At 33.8% G+C, this 18,098-nt stretch overlaps 1 protein-coding gene across 4 annotated transcripts in view; it reads left to right on the top strand.

Annotated features, from left to right (window-relative positions):
- Positions 1-17,659, top strand: part of LOC114327875 (ras-related protein Rab-5B) — a 94,438-nt gene extending 76,779 nt beyond the window's left edge. For all 4 annotated transcript variants that reach the window (XM_028276592.2, XM_050656358.1, XM_028276600.2 and 1 more), the window contains exons 3-4: positions 329-618; positions 7,599-17,659. In XM_028276592.2, coding sequence (XP_028132393.1) covers positions 329-618; positions 7,599-7,711 — 403 coding nt within the window. In that variant the 3' untranslated portion in view covers positions 7,712-17,659. The remainder of the gene's footprint in view (positions 1-328; positions 619-7,598) is intronic.
- The last annotated feature ends 439 nt before the right edge of the window (positions 17,660-18,098 follow it).

Genomic DNA, 18,098 nt, shown 5'->3' on the forward strand with positions numbered 1-18,098 from the left:
TAATTACAATACGTAATAAATATATTTACTAAAAACACCAATATATTTTTTTCACACTTTATTTGCACTGATACATACATAACTTAAAAAATTTAGCAAATATTTAACTTCATACTGTCTCTGTGCGCGTAGTTCATACTGTCGTTTTTATAAAAATTTACTCTCAACATTTTTCCCAATCGCGCCAAAAGAAGTATAACTTCAAAAACATTGTTTTGTATACTCCATAGTTTAGCCGAATCAGAGCAAACTAGAGGTTTTTCGCACCCTGTATATATCTTAGTTAATTTTTAAGCAAATCAAATACATGCCATTGTTTTTGTTTCAGGTACCACAGTTTAGCTCCTATGTACTATAGGGGCGCACAGGCAGCTATAGTCGTCTACGACATAACCAATCAAGACACATTCGGCAGGGCGAAAACGTGGGTGAAGGAACTTCAAAGGCAGGCCAGTCCGACGATCGTGATAGCTTTGGCCGGCAACAAGCAAGATTTGGCCAACAAACGTATGGTAGAATACGAAGAGGCGCAGACGTATGCTGACGAAAACGGCTTACTTTTTATGGAAACTTCCGCAAAGACGGCAATGAACGTCAACGATATATTTTTAGCAATAGGTTAGTATTACCTAGATTCATCTTTAGTAAAGACATTATCGAGCCTTTGAACGTTTCAACCTCTTCGAAGCTGTATGTGTCTTTTGTTAGTTCTGTCATTTGTGTCTTCTTTGTCTTGCTTACATTTATGTTTTTTGTTTTATTTTTATTTGTTTCAAGTCCTCTCAGTTCGGCTCCGTTTTCTATTTCTTGGAACGTTTTCTTTAATGCCCTTTTATCTGTTGCTCCTATCGTTATATCGTCCACATATCCTATTATTTGTACTGCATTCTTGTTTATACTTCCTGCGTTTGACAGATTTTTTATTATCTTGTCTGTTGATAGAATAAATAGTACCGTTGAGAGCGCATCTCCTTGTCTTACTTCATTTATTTTTTTTTATTATTTCTGCTTTTTTCTATTCCGGTGTCTATTGTTGTTTGGACCTTTTTATGGAAACTTTCGCAAAGACGGCAATGGATCCCGTGTACCAAAAAAAAGTTGATTAATAGCAAGCTGAAAATTTGTTAATAGCTTAACGGTGTCTAGTCGGACAAACTTTGATATATGGGAACACTGGAACAGGGGAAGTTTTACTTGTGGAACAGGTTAAAAATTTGGAACGTCAGACTACGAAAACGTCCCATGTATTTTGTCGGAGAGAACTTCCAATTGATTTGTTACCCTTTCATTAAACTCTCATGCAAAAATCAGACTGCTATTACTAACCAACATGATTCATGTCATTTGACATGTTCTTCGTGTTCCACTCATTAAAATGCCCTGTTGGTGATAAACATCAGTCTGATTTTTGCATGAGAGTTTAATGAAATGGTAACAAATCAATTGGAAGTTCTGTCCGACAAAATACATGGAACGTTTTCGTAGTCTGACGTTCCAAATTTTTAACCTGTTCCACAATTAAAACTTCCCCTGTTCCAGTGTTCCCATACATCTAAGTTTGTCCGACTAGACACTGTTAAGCTATTAACAAATTTTCAGCTTGCTATTAATCAACTTTTTTTTGGTACCCGGGATCCGGATCTAGAACGTTAACGATATATTTTTAGCAATAGGTTAATATTAGATACATCTATAGTAAGTAGTTAATTTAAAAACTGCACCTATAACGCAATATTAATTAGTCAAATGTTTTAATACATTAAATGCAAGTCATCACATGATGCTGCAAGAAATCACACGATTTCTAAATAATGAAACGCGATGGATGTCTTTTAATATTTTTTATCGCCAACAGTCACTAAAGTCATTCATTATTGTACTCATTTGACGCCATTTGCGGCAGTAAAGTAACACTTTATTGTACTGAAAGAAGAATTTTACTTTACCTGCCGCGATTAATCAAATTAACCGAGATTGAATGTAAGTGGTCGATGGCAGTAATCGATTATTTATTTGAGTGAACTTAAAATTTATTTACTTTAATTATTGAAAATATTGTACACAATGTACGTTATTATTAGTTAAATTTATGCCAAAAAGTGAAATTCTGTAGTATTTTGCAATTATATTCATATAAAATTAATCAAAATTTTACCGATTTAGTAATTATTCAATATTGATAACTATCTATCGATTAAAAATCGAAAGCGGCATGCAGAAGTCACCTGTCATCACTGTCATATTTAAAAAATTTAAATTGAAAATTGTATTTATTGTAATAAAAGTGTTAAAACGAATATCAAATTATAGTACAGTAGTGCTGCTTTGGAAATGGAAGAAATTACATGAACGCCACCTGAAATACGCAAGAAATCATTAGAGGCAGTTTCAGAGCTTCTCCCAGCAAAATCCATCGAAAAATACAATAGGCAATATGACGTATTAAAGCATGGCGTGAAAAAAAATTGTATTACAAATTATAGTGAAAGTGTTTTACTAGCATATTTCTCTGAATTGCCTAAAGAATATTTTCCATCGACTATGTGGTCCTATTATTCAATGTTAAAGGCAACTTTGACCACAAATAAAGACATAGATATAAGCAATTATAAAAAAACTTACAGCTTTTTTGAAACAAAAAGGAAGGAATTACATTCCCAAAAAATCAAAAACCCTGCCGCAAGAAGAAGTGCTAAATTTCTTATTAAATGCACCTGATAACGATTATTTTTAATGATGAAGGTAATCCAACAAAAATAAAATTACTATTACATATTATATTATACGTAAAGTTCTTTTTCATCTCCTTGAATCTACCATGATTTATGTATAATGTCTTTTCATTTGATGTCAATTATTTTCTTTACATTTTTTACTTGCCTATTTGTTCATTTTATACCTAATATCGGGCCGTGTCTACCAAGTGGTTGCGTAGGCTAGCGGTATGTGTGTCTAGTTACGGACTTGTCAGTACTTGGTTCGAATCCCCCGTAAGGAAAACTTTTTTAATTAATATTAATGGTTATTGACATACTTAGACTATTATAAGGACTAAGTACACACACTCTTTTTTCATTAGAAGGATATAATTAAGTAAATGTTAAGTAAGTGTTCATGTTTTTTATGATTGGCGATAAAATTTTGTATGCACCACGTCAGTAAAGACTCTTTATCGAACTCATCTGTTATTCGCCTTGCTCGCTACACTCGCTCGGCTCATAATATCAAACTCGTTCGATAAAGAGTAACTTTACTGACTTGGTACATAAATAACTATTACACATTAGTGCAGTATAAAATAAGCTGAAAAATAAAAATTAATGCTCCCTTTATTACCGAATGAAACATTTTTTTATAAAATTTCATACACAGATAAATACGACTTCGTGGGTTAGGGTTGCTTATCAAAATACATATGATCATAACTATCCTTAAGGGGGGCGTAGGGTTTGAAAGCAACATTTCAAGTACATTTTTGTGAACTTTTTTTAAAGTATGGTGGAATTATTTTATTTTTAAATTAAATAATCATATTTAGTACAATTCAAAGAATATTAAAAACATTCAAGAACAAATATTGAAAAATAAGCCAATGGCGCCAAATTTTTAAAGACACCTCAAAAAACATGGGATTTGTGAAATAAAAAATTCAAAAAGATTTTATTAGCTTATGAGTTTCTCGAGGTAACGCTGTCGAGTTTTTTGTTTTGACGATTTTCGATTTTTTGGTATCACTCAGAAGTCAAAACAACGAAATTGTTTGCAAATAAAGGGTGAAAATAAACACCTTTATTATTGTTAAACAAAAAATAAGCAAAAAACAAAAAATATCTCGAGAGCGTTACTTCACGAAATTGAAAGGTAAAAGGTTGTAACCAACAAGTCAATTTTATTCGGGAAGTAGAAAAAACGTTCCATTTACGTAATTTTATGAGGGTGTTTTCATTAATTTGTAGATCAATAATTTATCTATAAATTAATGACCAATAGAAAACTACAGAAATAAAAATTACTTAATTTCTCATAAAATTACTTAAATTGAGCGTTTTTTCTACTTCCTGAAAAAAGTTGATTTGTGGGTTACAACCTTTTACCTTTCAACCGTCGATATGCAAAATTTTAGGTGGATCAGTCCAGTAGTTTTTGAGTTACAATGTCCACCGCCTTTGAAAGAAAGCAGTGTGAGAAAAAATGCGTTTAAAGTATTGTCAACTTTTATTTTCAATTTCTTTTTTGTCCGTTAAATCGTAAAGTGATTCTTACCGGAATATGCTCTTGGATCGCGGAGTAATGTACAAAAGAGAATGGTAACAGCTGTTTCTCACTAGGCACAAGCGCGCCGGCGCGAACCTGTTGCAAAGCGAGTCGAAGGTATGGATATTCAACATAAAGTATTTCCGGTAATTTTGCTCCAATCAATCTGAAATTTTCTGAGAGTGTTCTTGAAGTTATGTGTACTTTCATTTAAAATAAAATAAATCGGAAATTTCAAAATTTTTAAACCATCCCTTCCCCCTTAATTAAAAAGAACTTTGTATTTAAATTAGTATAATTTATACAATAAAGGGATAGTTTGGGGCCTCGAAGTATATCCTTGAAAAACTAAGAAAAATAGTATTCCTATCATCATTGACTATTCGTTCATTCCCCCTGTGTATCGATGTTAAAATACCTAATTATATTAACTTGGCAACGCCCACACACTCTTTACATGTTGTAATACACTATGTGTGGAGTCAAACGCTTCGCAAATGTGTTTCGTTTGTGTACCTCCCAGTCTCTTTACGTCAAGACAGAATATCCCTTAATAGGATTAATAAATGATTCTGTGAGAGTTCGTCTATAAATAGAACGAAACTTTCGTGAAAAACGGTAAAATAAGATAGTAAAATAGCTTTACAGATTAATAATTGTTCTCTGCTATTAAAATATTTTCTTAATTGCAACTGGAAGCTAGTGTGAAATATACCGGATGATGAATCGTCGAACGGACCATAGGAAACTCAATGGGAAATTCTAAACTGTTGAATTCCTGCTTCCCTAATTATTTTACATAAAAATTAATGGTATACTATTTGTAGAGGAATGAAATCTGTATAATTCCAAAAATTTTGCAAAAATATGACACAATATTTTGTTGCATAAGTTAACTTATTGGGATTGATGAGCCTTTACTCTCATTGTTTTAAAGCTACTGTTCTGAGTAGACTAATAGTACAAATTGGCACTTTTCTTTCTAAAATTATTCAAGTTCCGCCAGGCACTCACCTTGGGCCACCCTTCTTTAATATTTTCATAAACGATATAAATAAATGCTTCACGATCTGTTTATTCTTGCTCTTTGCTGATGACCTAAAGTTAGGCTGTGTAATTAAATCCCCTGAGAAATTAAAAAACTGCAATATGATTTAAATACCTTGCTGGAGTGGTGTAAAAGAAATGGCATGGAACTTAATTCAACTAAATGTAAAACCTTGACTTTTCCCGTTCCAGAAATGCGATTGTTTTTGTCTATAGTATTGGTCACTATACTCTTGAAAAAACTTCCATTGTTAAAGACAGCTTGGTACAGCCTCTTATCATCTAGATAATGTTGTTAATAAAGCATTCCAGATGCTTGGTTTTATTAGGAGATGTAACACAAGATTTCACAAATATTGCCTCTTTAAAAACCCTCTACTCTGCCTTGGTCCGTCCCCATCTTGAGTATGGCTCTTGTGTATGATCTGCTTTCTATGGAGTACATATTAACCCGGCACCTGCCACGTGGCTTTGCAAGGCGTCAAGCCACGTGGGGTGATCACAGCACCCCTTAAAAATTTTCTGTGATCTACTTGTTTATAAACAAAATAATGTGTTGAGTTACACAAGTATATAAAAAAAATATGTTTTATTAACTTATTAGCTACTGATATATTATAAAAGTTAAAAAATAAAATTAAAAAGGTGTTAAAAGCAAATTAGCGAGTACCAACCCATAATAAATGAAGTGAAGTAAAATATCTAAAAAAATTAAAATTTATTGAGCATAAAGACTATATTAATAATTTAAATCAGTTATTACAATAAAAAAATGTAAATCTGACCTGTTTATCAAAAACACAAAAAAAAATTTAAAACTTAAACTGGCAGATAATGACACCCCGATTCGACTTTAGAGCTACAAGTTCAGAATGATACTACAATATTCACTTCAAACGCAAACATATTTATGCTATATAATATTATAGAAAGCTACTATGACGCACAGCACGGTTAACAAACTTTTTTTTTTTATTTGTGACTTTAGCACTTAGCTATTTAGCCAGATACAACTTGATAATAATTAATACTAATACAAAAAAACTATTAAACCTAATACAAATTATTAAAAAGAAAAACATGGTTAACAAACTTGAAATACCAAATATTTGATGAAAACGTGTTATGGGGTGCTAGTAGCACCCCACGTGGCAGGTGCCGGGTTAATGCTCTTCATTAATGCAGATATTCTTAATATCCTAAATATGACACCAATCACCGCCCGTCATAGGAGAAGGGATCTCATCACTTTCTACAATATCCTACATTATGGAAAAGTTCGAACTACGGAGCTTCTTCAAAAAATTAATATTCATGTTCCACTAAGAACAACTAGGACTACATAGTTGTACTTTTAAACAATGGTACTAAATAACACTTAGGGTAAGAACAGAACAAGTGGGTCGAGGTGGAGGTGTAGGTCGCGGTGGATGCTACTAGTTGTCGCGGTCGATGTCGACAGCACATAGCAAGGAGGTTACCTGTGCTGTCAGCCGAGCTAGAACCACTATCAAGTGAAGTAGTTTAATGAAATTTGAAGAAATTCAAAAATAAACTGAATACAAAAAAGGGATTATATAAAAAATATCAACTCAGATAGCGCAGGTAATGACAACTTGGCTTCGAACGGAACAATTACAGGGAAGCATCCTTGTAGGCCGCGCAGTAGACATCCATATAAAACAAACTTATTTTATTTTCAAAATCATCGATGTAAACCTCCTGGGTGGCATCGCGCTAAACCTCCACCGCGGCTTACCTGCTCTCTTCTCTTCCATTCACTACAATGTGTTTGTTTTACATGGATATCGATATCGACCGCGACCTCCATCTCCACCGCGACCTACTTGTTCTGTTCTTACCCTTACGCCTGGTTGCACCAACAGATCTTAAGCTCCAGCTTAGCCCAGCTCAGCTTATACTTATACTTTAATGCAGGGGCCACACTAGCGTCTAATACCGTTAATTATCGCATTATTTGCATTAGAAATATGTCAAATAATGCAATAATTAACGGCATTAGACGCTAGTGTGGCCCTAGTATAAGGATTTACATTTATATTTAAGCTTTGACGTCACAAGTGTTCGCGCGCTTTTTCGATCGTTCGAAATTATTTAAATACACAGAAGATTTTCAATTTGTATTGCTAAGTTCTTTTTGAGGTATGAAAATTTGGAAATCTTATTTTTAAACGAAACTAAACATTATTATGTAATAAAACAAAAATATGCAAGTACCCTGCGTTTTTTTAGATTATTTGTTAGATAGTTTTGAAAACAAATATTTAATGTTTCAGCTAAGAAACTGCCCAAGAATGAACAAACCACAGGTCAAGGCGGCAGTGCCCAAGGCAGGCGGCTAGCGGAGGGCGATTCGGGCGCCAAGGCACCCGGAAATTGTTGCAAGTGATGGTATACGCCTGCAGGTCGAGTGTTGTTATTAAACCGTCACGAGAAAGGACTGGCAAGTGCAGCGGCACTCTAGTGATATCTATGTGTAATAAAGGTCCTTCTATTAACAAAAAAAAATTAATAAAAAAATATATTAAACTTCATATACACTGTCACATATTCCATTTAGATGATGAAAAACAAAAGAGCAGAAGCATTTTGGTCTCTAACGGTCATGTTGAGTTGGAATGTCTCGTGGGGCATTTAAATTTGTGATAATTGTACCTATATTTTGTTTTTTTTATATATATAATTAATATATCTGACAGTGTAAGTTAAGCGTAAACTGTTTATATCGATCGTATTAGCAGCACCAATTAAAAAATAAATAAAATTGAAGATCTTTTTTATTGTTTTTGTAATTTTAACTCTTTGGGGAAGGTTACAAAAGAATTGATAACGTTGTGTTGAAAACATTGCATTATAATAAAGTAATTCCACCCACTTACGAATTATTTTGAAAGGAGAATCTAAAATGTGTCAATTGTCACCTGTCATCTTATGATGACACTCTATGAGAGTGGGGGCAATTGCAGCGCGCGCATACTATTCAGTCTAGCTTCATTATGTCAATTAAATGTCGATGTTTAAAATTTCATCGATTAGTTTGACAGTTCCCAAATGAAAAAACAGTTACTTCCGCATAAAAATGTATTGCTTCAAAACTTACTTTCAGTGGCATTTCAGTGGGTTTTAGCCATCTTATGGAGAGTGGTCTAACACACTTTCTAGGTACAGCTGTGGTTTTTAAAAGGAAATATAATGAATCGCTTTTGTTTTCGAAATTTACATTGGGAATCCCTTAGTGTCCTTATATTTGCCCTACAGAGTTTCATTTAAACTGAAATTGGGTAATTTACATAGACCTAAAGCTTTCACGTCTATATAGCCTAATTAGACCACAAAATTGACTTGCTTTACGTGAAATGTATGTACCATTCAAACATATTTATATGACAACAATATAATATAATACAATATAATATAAATAACTGACAACATTTAGAATTAGAATTTTTACCCACAATTTTTCTCTGCCATGTGTCATCTAGTACAAGAAGTATGGCAATTTAGCCCTACTCCTCTTATTGTACATTTCTTGTAATTCCTCATTTTCTTTTTCAATTACTTCGATCTTTTAAACTTAATTCACCAAGTTTATTTGCAATATTCTTCTTGAAGTCTATAGTTTGAATTCCTTCAATATATTTGTAATGTTATTCTTCAGTGTCAATCCTTGCATTCCATGAAAGAACACGAAAAAGATGCAGCACGTTATTTGTCCATATTCCTGCTACATACTTATTTTTCGATTAACACATTCACTGCCAGCGTATTCGCGGTGTGCAAGTACTTGGAAAGGGAAACGAGAAACGACCCTGCGCGAGTCGCGGAGAAATATTGCAATTATCTTAAATAATTCATATTGTCAATTGAAATTGTCAAATTGACGTATATTTCATACCTTCTGTCAATGAAGCAGAAAAATTATATATTGCTCCACAATATTGATATGATATGCAATTATTATATAAAGGTAAATTTAATTAATTGTATTTTGCTTGCATTACTGCATTTAATAACTAATTTTATTTACTACATACAATTGTTGATGTTTTCATAACATAACCTGAATCTTATTTTTTCTTCTTATTATTTTTTTGGACTATGGCCTTGACAATTATCCAGTAACCAGGACTAATATAATTGGCCAATATAATTAAAAGTGCGAATAATAGTACAGAGCGTAGAAATAGGGGTCGCTTTGCCGAACTTGCACGGTCCCAATAGTAAACTGGCACTTTACTATACGCTAAACAAAAATTTGGCCTTGCATATTTTCCTAAAACACGTAGCAGCTACGCCACTGAATGGACTTAGGACCCCCTATCGTTTCGCTGGTTGCAATAGTCCGGTAACTAGAGACAAAAGTGGGTCATTTTGCACACTTCATATAATTCTCGTTTTCTGTACTTCACGAGTATTTTTTTTGTCGGATATGTATTGAATAGTATCGGTGACAACACACTGCCCTGCGTGACACCCCTTTCAAAACCTATGTGGGAACAATATGTATCTTTGGAGAACTTTTTGTACCCTTCCCCTAAAAACTAAATATTTTTTTCACTTAGTGCAATTTTAATATTAGTCTCACCTTATTTCTAGAATACGGTCGGTCTAAATGTATAATCTCAACTTTCAGCTTATACTTCGAAAACCGAGAAGTATAAACTGTAAGAATATTTAACGTTATATGTATTTTATTAGGATAATGATTGTTGAAAGTATGTTTCCCAACACGTGTAAGTTACATTTCGTACTCTTTCCATTTTTATTACAAACAAAAATGTTTATTTAGATAAACTGTTGCGGAACATACTTTCTCGATGCATGACTGAAAAGAACGTTAACATTTATACGTATTTGTTTTTATTTTGTGTCTGATGTGACAACCCAGATCTTAGCGAAAGCGTAGAGGACAAAAGATGAGTTTTTAAGTTTCCCATTGAACTTTTTCCGTCCTTAAATCAAATACAACAACTATTCACTTAAGTTTTCTAAACATTTTTGCTAATATGGGCCCCTGCACCATTCCCGACTTAACAGTCTTCATTTGTTTTTATTAGGTTTGTTCGTAGTACGATCCAAACGATCGGCAACCGTTGCCAACCATTAGACGCATGCGCAGTTAACAGTGAGTGATCGTAGACTACGAACACGAATGCGTCTAATGGTTGGCAACGGTTGCTGATCGTTCTACGAACAAACCTATTATAAACCGCCTCTTTTGTAGGTAAAGTAAACCTTATAATCATTTTCCGAGTCTACAATTTCTGTAGGACATCAAGCATTGTAAAGTTTAATGAAATATTTTTAATGGGAAATAAGCCACAATTTTACCAAAAAAATGAATTTATTAACGTTTCGACGTTATTTTTTAAAATATGTTTAAATTCATTTTTTTGGTAAAATTGTGGCTTATTTCCCATTAAAAATATTTCATTATAAAAATGCCACAAGGAAATAGCTTCAGAACAACATTGTAAAGTTTGTTTAGCAGTAAATGGTTGACTTCAATTAGTGCGGTCGTAAATATTATTAAATTTATCTGACTTGGCCAATTGTTAAGACAAGTCCGGAGCGATAAGCAAACGAGGTAGACAAAGTTGGTCTTTTGACAATTAACACTGACTACTGACTAGACGGTACTCCTATAATAAAGCAAAGGATCCACAAAATTTACAATAATTATGACGACAAAAACAAAAAACGGATGTAAAATATATTGCTTTGCCTTATATACTCGAAATTAATGTTTCAAATGAATTTTAAAATAAATCAATTTGAATTGCTAAGATTATAGAAAAATAAACATATAAACATATTTAAATTTTACCTGAAACCGGGCCTTTTATACTATTATCGGTTAACCCAGGATGTTTATAGTCGGTACCATATTTGAAGTCAACCATTTACTGCTAAACAAACTTTACACATTGTATATTTGGCTTACTATATCATTAAATCAAAGAATGGCATCGTGTATTATTTAAAGTCTGTTCTTAGATCCTAACCGACTTTGGTGCAGATGAGTAGATTCAAGAAACAGTAATCGTCCACAATGGTAGACATGTAGATTATGTAGTGACTCTTTGTTTATCTGTAGACTAATATCGTCTGAATATTGTGAAGACCAGGAGTGAATTGTTTTCTTCGACATTGGCTTTACATAATGAGGCATTCACTCATTACACATAACACACAAAACTCGAGTTCGAAAAGGCATAACAAATTGAGAAGGAAGAATTATCATCATCATGGTGCTACAGCCCTTAAAGGGCTGGACATTCTCAAGCTTTTTGCGCAACTTTGCTGTGTACCTTGCTTGGATTTTCCAATTGGCAACACCGATCTCAGCATCCTGTGTTACCCCCACCTTAGCTTTGGTCTATCCCATCTTCTCATTCTCACCCGTTGCGCTGTAAGAATCTTTTAGGTCAGTCTTCCTCATGTATGGCTCTATCTCGTTATTGCTCTGATTCTTTAGCTTCTCTATAATTTGTTGAACTACAAATATATTATCTTCTATTTCCTCATATTGGTTTTCGATTCGTTATTTATCAATCGACCATACGACCTCTCCATTAACATTTATTTTTGTCGCCTTCTTTTGTGAATAGAGCTCATACACGCCAGGCTCGAATCTTCTGGAATATAAGATCTCCAATAATTCTATAAGTCACAGAGAAAATTCTCTATAAGTCGGTAGGACCAAGGATACTGCACTCCAACTTATAGAGAATTTGCTCTGTGTCTAGATAGATGTCGCTAACGCCTCCGTACGCATTTAATATTTTACTTATATGCATACTTCGACAGCTTGGATTCAGTTCGCTTCGGGATACACCACAAAAGACGCTGAAAAGCAGAAACATTGGTCAGCCGATGGTGATGGCCCTAAATCGAATTTAATCTATGTCTTTCCTTAATTCTATTAGTATTGACGGTCCGAGTTTTATTAATTCATTGGGAATGTTTCCAGGTCCTGTGGCTTTCCGTTTTTCATTTCCTTTGAAGGTGAAGGTTGATAATGGACTTAGACAGCATGAGCTGCCGACCCTCACACTGTAATAAAACTCGGAGAAATGCCCACTGTTTCCCGACGAATATAGGACTCGGCTCTGCAAAAAACTCCACTCGAGTCTCCTCGGAACACATATTCGCGTAACCAATGTGGTTGTATGGCATACAATGGGTGTGTGTTATGCAGCAGAGTCTCTATCTATCTATCAGCCTTGCGACATCCAATATTGGACATAGGTCTTCCCTTCGCTCCTCCATCTTTCTCTATCCTGAGCCATGTGCATCCATTTTCAGCCAGCTTGGTGTTTCAGGTTATCTACCCATCTCATATGTGGTCTCCCTCTCTTTCGTTTGTATGTCCATGGTCTCCACTCTGTAATAATTTTATTCCATCTTTCGTCTTTTTGTCTAATAGTATGGCCGGCGAATTTCCATTTTAGATTAGCTGTTTGACGAGTAGCATCCTTAACTTTTGTGACATTTCTTACCCAGGAATTCCTTTTTCTATCTGCCAGTCTTATGCAGCAGAGTAGATAAGGTAAAAGGCTGGTTTCTGGTTCTTAAATCAGTTCGGCTAGGGGAAACCCCCGAATAAAAATTCTGATATTTCAAGTGTGAGGGTTGGATAACGCTTTAAATATGCTAAACATTTTGATAATTTGCCCAGGAATATTTGCACTACTTTAGTAATTTTACATATATACCAATTCCACTAGAATGTTTTACTTCATTACAAGTTTTTTGTCATGCAAATACACTCTGGGCCAAAATTTACCGACCACCTTAAAGAATGGTCATTTTTGATGTCTTATATCTCCTAAACCTGTTATCCGATTTAAGTGATTTTTTTAATATGTTGTACCCTTATTCTTTGACAGTATCGCTGTAATAATATTGTTGCTAAATAGGTAAATTTGCATTGTATAACGGTTGTACGAATCAAACTGTGTTTTTTTCCTAAAGTTTGCATCACCCTGTGGAATATTCTAGCATTTGTAGAATAATGAAATTAAAACATAACTATAGCCTCATACTTTCTCAACGTTTTGTTTTTTGATTGATTCGCTTATGTTGGATAATAAAAAAGTTAGGTGCTTTAACAACTAGACAAGTTTTTTATCAATACAATCAAGTTTGTCAGAAAAATTTCAACACCCTCTATCTCGAAAACGAAGCATTGCGGACATAAGTTTATAAAGCAAACTGTCATTATTTTTTCAAGCAGAATTACCCCTTAAACTTTGCCAAAATTTTTTAAAAACACCCTGTATTGATAAAAAACATGTCTCGTTGTTAAAGCACCTAACTTTTTATTATCCAACATAAGCGAATCAATAAAAAAACAAAATTTTGAGAAAGCATGAGGCTATAGTTAGGTTTTAATTTCAGTATACTACAAATGCTAGAATATTCCACAGGGTGATGCAAATTTTAAAAAAATTTGACAAATTTTAAGGAGTAATTCTGCATGCAAAAATAATGACAGTTTGCTTTATAAACTTATGTCCGCAAATGCTTCGTTTCCGAGATAGGGGCTGTTAATATTTTTCTGACAAACTGACGATTTATTTATTGCTTTAAAACCGGTTGAGAATAGCAAATGTAATTTGATGAGTTTTATGACGTAGTTATTGCACATTTTGTGGCATACAATTAAGCATTTAATATTCACCATTGGCGCGCATACGGGTAATATGATGGCTTATATTACCCGTATGCGCACCAATGGTGAATATTAAATTCTTAATTCTATGTCAAAAAATATGCAATAAGTACATCATAAAACCCACCAAATTGCATTTGCATATCTCAACCGGTTTTTGAAGCAAAAAATAAATCGTCAGTTTGTCAGAAAAATTTCAACACCCTCTATCTCGAAAACGAAGCATTGCGGACATAAGTTTATAAAGCAAACTGTCATTATTTTTTCAAGCCGAATTACCCCTTAAACTTTGCCAAAATTTTTTAAAAACACCCTGTATTGATAAAAAACATGTCTCGTTGTTAAAGCACCTAACTTTTTATTATTCAACATAAGCGAATCAATAAAAAAACAAAATGTTGAGAAAGCATGAGGCTATAGTTAGGTTTTAATTTCAGTATACTACAAATGCTAGAATATTCCACAGGGTGATGCAAACTTTAAGAAAATAACACAGTTTGATTCGTGCACCCGGTATACAATGAAAATTTACCTGTTTAGCAACAATATTATTATAACGATATTGTCAAGGAATAAGGCTATAACATTATTAAAAAAATCACTTAAATCAGACAACAGGTTTAGGAGATATAAGACATCAAAAATGACCCATTTTTAAGGTGGCCGGTTAATTTTGGCCCAGAGTGTATTTCTGGTGTCATTATGTCAGTTAGTGTCCTTTAGATTACGAAACAGAGACTGTAAATGTACTGTTACGAATAAATAATTTGTTTATATTGCAGAGTGCCAGAGCTAACATAACCGCAAGCCCGATTGAATATTATAGTCCTCTGTCCTTTTATATGTAGTTGAAACCTGGACAATTACGGACACAACTGAAAAAAGACTTGCAAGCTTTGATGTATGGTGTTATCGTAGAATGTGGAAAATATCTTGGACACAACACGGAAACATGAAAAGAGAAATACGCAACACTATGAAGGAAAAAAAATGAACTACTTTGCTCACATACTAAGAAATGAAAAATATGAGTTGGACGTGACTCATTATACAAGGGAAGGTAGAAGGAAGAATTGAACCGGGAGACGACGCACGTCTTGGTTGAAAAATTTAAGGCAGTGGCGTGGAAAAATAACAATGGAACTCTTCAGTGCCGCTGCAGACAAAGTAAAATGGACCGTGATGACCGCATCCATAGGTCGCTGACTCATATCCGGCTCGAAGGACCAGAATGTTAACGCATGGGGTTTAAATTTAATTCGTGGACTGTAATTTTAGGTCTGCTAATGTATTCTCATGCACTAACATACAAAATTGATATAGATAGAGATAAAATGACCGTTAACACACAACTGATATAAATGTATTAAAGTGTATTAATGCATTAACAAATTTAAGGCATTTATTGTTACTAAATCTTATGTTAACTTATATCTTACATAACTACATACTTAAAAAAGAAGAATCTGCTTTACAACGATAAAATTGATAAACTACAAAACGTTTTACAGCGTTTTCAAAATATGCGTTCTTTTTCACTTTCTCTGCCGGCCATAATAACCTCGGACATGGCTCACTTATTCCTGAGCTATGAACCAAAATACATCCAGTCTGATCCTTATACCTGCGTATTACGACTCTACGATAGTATGAGAAAACAACTGCAAACATGAAAATCCCTAGATAGGGACTTTTTTGCACACCATGGCCACGTTTTCAGCATTTGGAACCACTGTGGGACGGTGCGATGTTACTTGCTCGCCATTTTTCGAATGTCTCGCTTGGTACTCGTACTTCTAGCGCTTATGCGCAGCAACGGTTATTTCGTACCCTGCGTAGAAGTACCAGCTGTGTGTTTTTGAAGTTTTTAATTTTAAATATTTATCGGCAAAGTGTTGCGCTAATAGCCCAATGCTCTTAAAGGATGAGATACACGAAGAAGTCTATGTTCATCGTACTGGAGTCATCGTTTGATCAGTACTGGTTTATACATTAAGGTCATAGGTACTTTATGCCTTAAATAGTTCATGTATCAAGGTCAATAATTTTTTTTGTTTTTTTCGGCGGCTGTATAGGCTTTTAGCAACAGTTTACTTCTTGTTTTCTATTGAGGTGCGCAGATTTCGCTTCTATGGCCTCTACGCTTTCGAATTTTGCAAATAGACGATATGTCATGTGTCAAAACAGCTACTCGATGACATTTCGAACTAAACAAAGTCGTTCCGAATGTCGTCGAGGTGTGATCGTCATATTTTCAATTTTACATTGGTATATTAAATTCAGTAGAGGTACAGTGTAGAGGGGTGGTTGTACAGAAGCAAATTAAACGAGATATAAACTAATTGTATCTCCTACGGTAATTGCATTGTATACTGTTAATTTTATAAATGTTGTTTCTAGTTTAAAACCATCTGTAACTTACTGGATCAGTGTAATATCGAGGTAAACATTGTTAATAAAGCAATAAACACGTAATTTTGTAGATTGTAAATTGTGAAGAAGTTTCTGAAACTGTAATTCATACATATTTGTTGGTAAGATCAGGGTAGAATTTGTCAATTTTAATAAATTTATTAGTGTATTCTTTCTAAAATAAAGAAAATATCATATTTTATTCAAATTTGCGGCACCATGGCTCTTGTAGACGATAATATCAGTACCACGATGATGTTTAACATCATCAAGAACTTAATAGAATATTGGCGCCAAATTACCGTCCTAAATGTTGATGCCATGGTCATTGGTCGTTTTCTCTTGTCACTATGACTGGGTTTTTTGTACGCTAAATGGCGCCAAATGACTTTATAATGTCAGTTAACAAAAAATATAATGTGTTATAAATGAGATATTATGGACATACGTACACATAATGTTGGTACGCCGATGAAGGTGTGTAATAGACGATGTTACAGTAAGATTTACTATACTAATGGTAGATTAAATAGATAAAAGGCGCCAAACTCTCTGTCGTGAATGTTGATGGCAATGGTAGCGTCATTACATAGTTTTTCTTACGTCACAACAATGTAATACCCAGATAGATGTGGTTACTGTCGTCAATGTTCTGTTAATAAAAGCAAACACAATGGAAATGTCTTGTAATCGCTCGTGTTACTGTAAAATGCTTTTTATAAGACGCTTTATATAAGAAGTCATTCTCCCTGTCATTCTGCAGTAGTAGAATGCCAGTGGTGGTACCACGACAATCATTTTGTCGTCCCAACATATTTTCACTATCAAACTATATCAAATTAACAGTTAACACATCCGCTGCCATAGGTTTTGAAAAAATCAACAGAATACTGTCTCCGATCGGGCCGTGCGCAACTAGTAAAGCATCACACTGGCTCCGGTCGGAGTCATGCGCACGGAATGTGTTATTAATGGAATCTAAAAAGTTTTTTTGGTTTTAAATTGGTAACAACTCGTTATAGATTAATTCTTGTAGTGTGATAGAATATTTGTCTATTGCCCATGTTTTTTAAACTAAGGGATAATTCTCGTGAGGATGTCCGTTTATCTTTGTATTATAATTGAATATAATATTAATTTTATTATTTGCTTGCTTATCATCTATGGTTATAATTATTCTGTTTGCACAGAATCAGATTGTACAGGAAAAGTAAAACATACTCAATAAAGTTATGACATATAATTTAATATTGCTGTTTTAGTGTCCTTACGCTATATTTAATCCTAATTGTTTCCTTTTACGTCCACATATTCCTTTGTACGGTTATTCATGATGTAATCGAAAATAGGAAAAGATATCAGAAAACAAGAAGAGTATTAATCATTCGGAACGAGCAAATGGTTGCTCTAACAAACGAAAACACCAAAATTACAGACCGAAATGAAATAATACAATCTGACTAAATTCTGCAGCGATATATACAGGGTGATCAGTTAAGGGTAGCGAGCGGCCGTATCTCATAAGATATTGGTCGTATAGATTTGAGAAAAAAATCATGATAAAAGTCGCCAAGAGAAATTGCGGGAAATTATTTTCGAGTTTGTTAAACGTCCGCTAGAGGGCGCAACAACCAACACAAAGTAGAAAAATGGGATTTTTATAGAATTTTGTCTAATGAAAGTTTAT

The sequence above is a fragment of the Diabrotica virgifera genome, chromosome 7 (assembly GCF_917563875.1).
Source record: "Diabrotica virgifera virgifera chromosome 7, PGI_DIABVI_V3a".
In the NCBI taxonomy this organism is placed as follows: Eukaryota; Metazoa; Arthropoda; class Insecta; order Coleoptera; family Chrysomelidae; genus Diabrotica; species Diabrotica virgifera.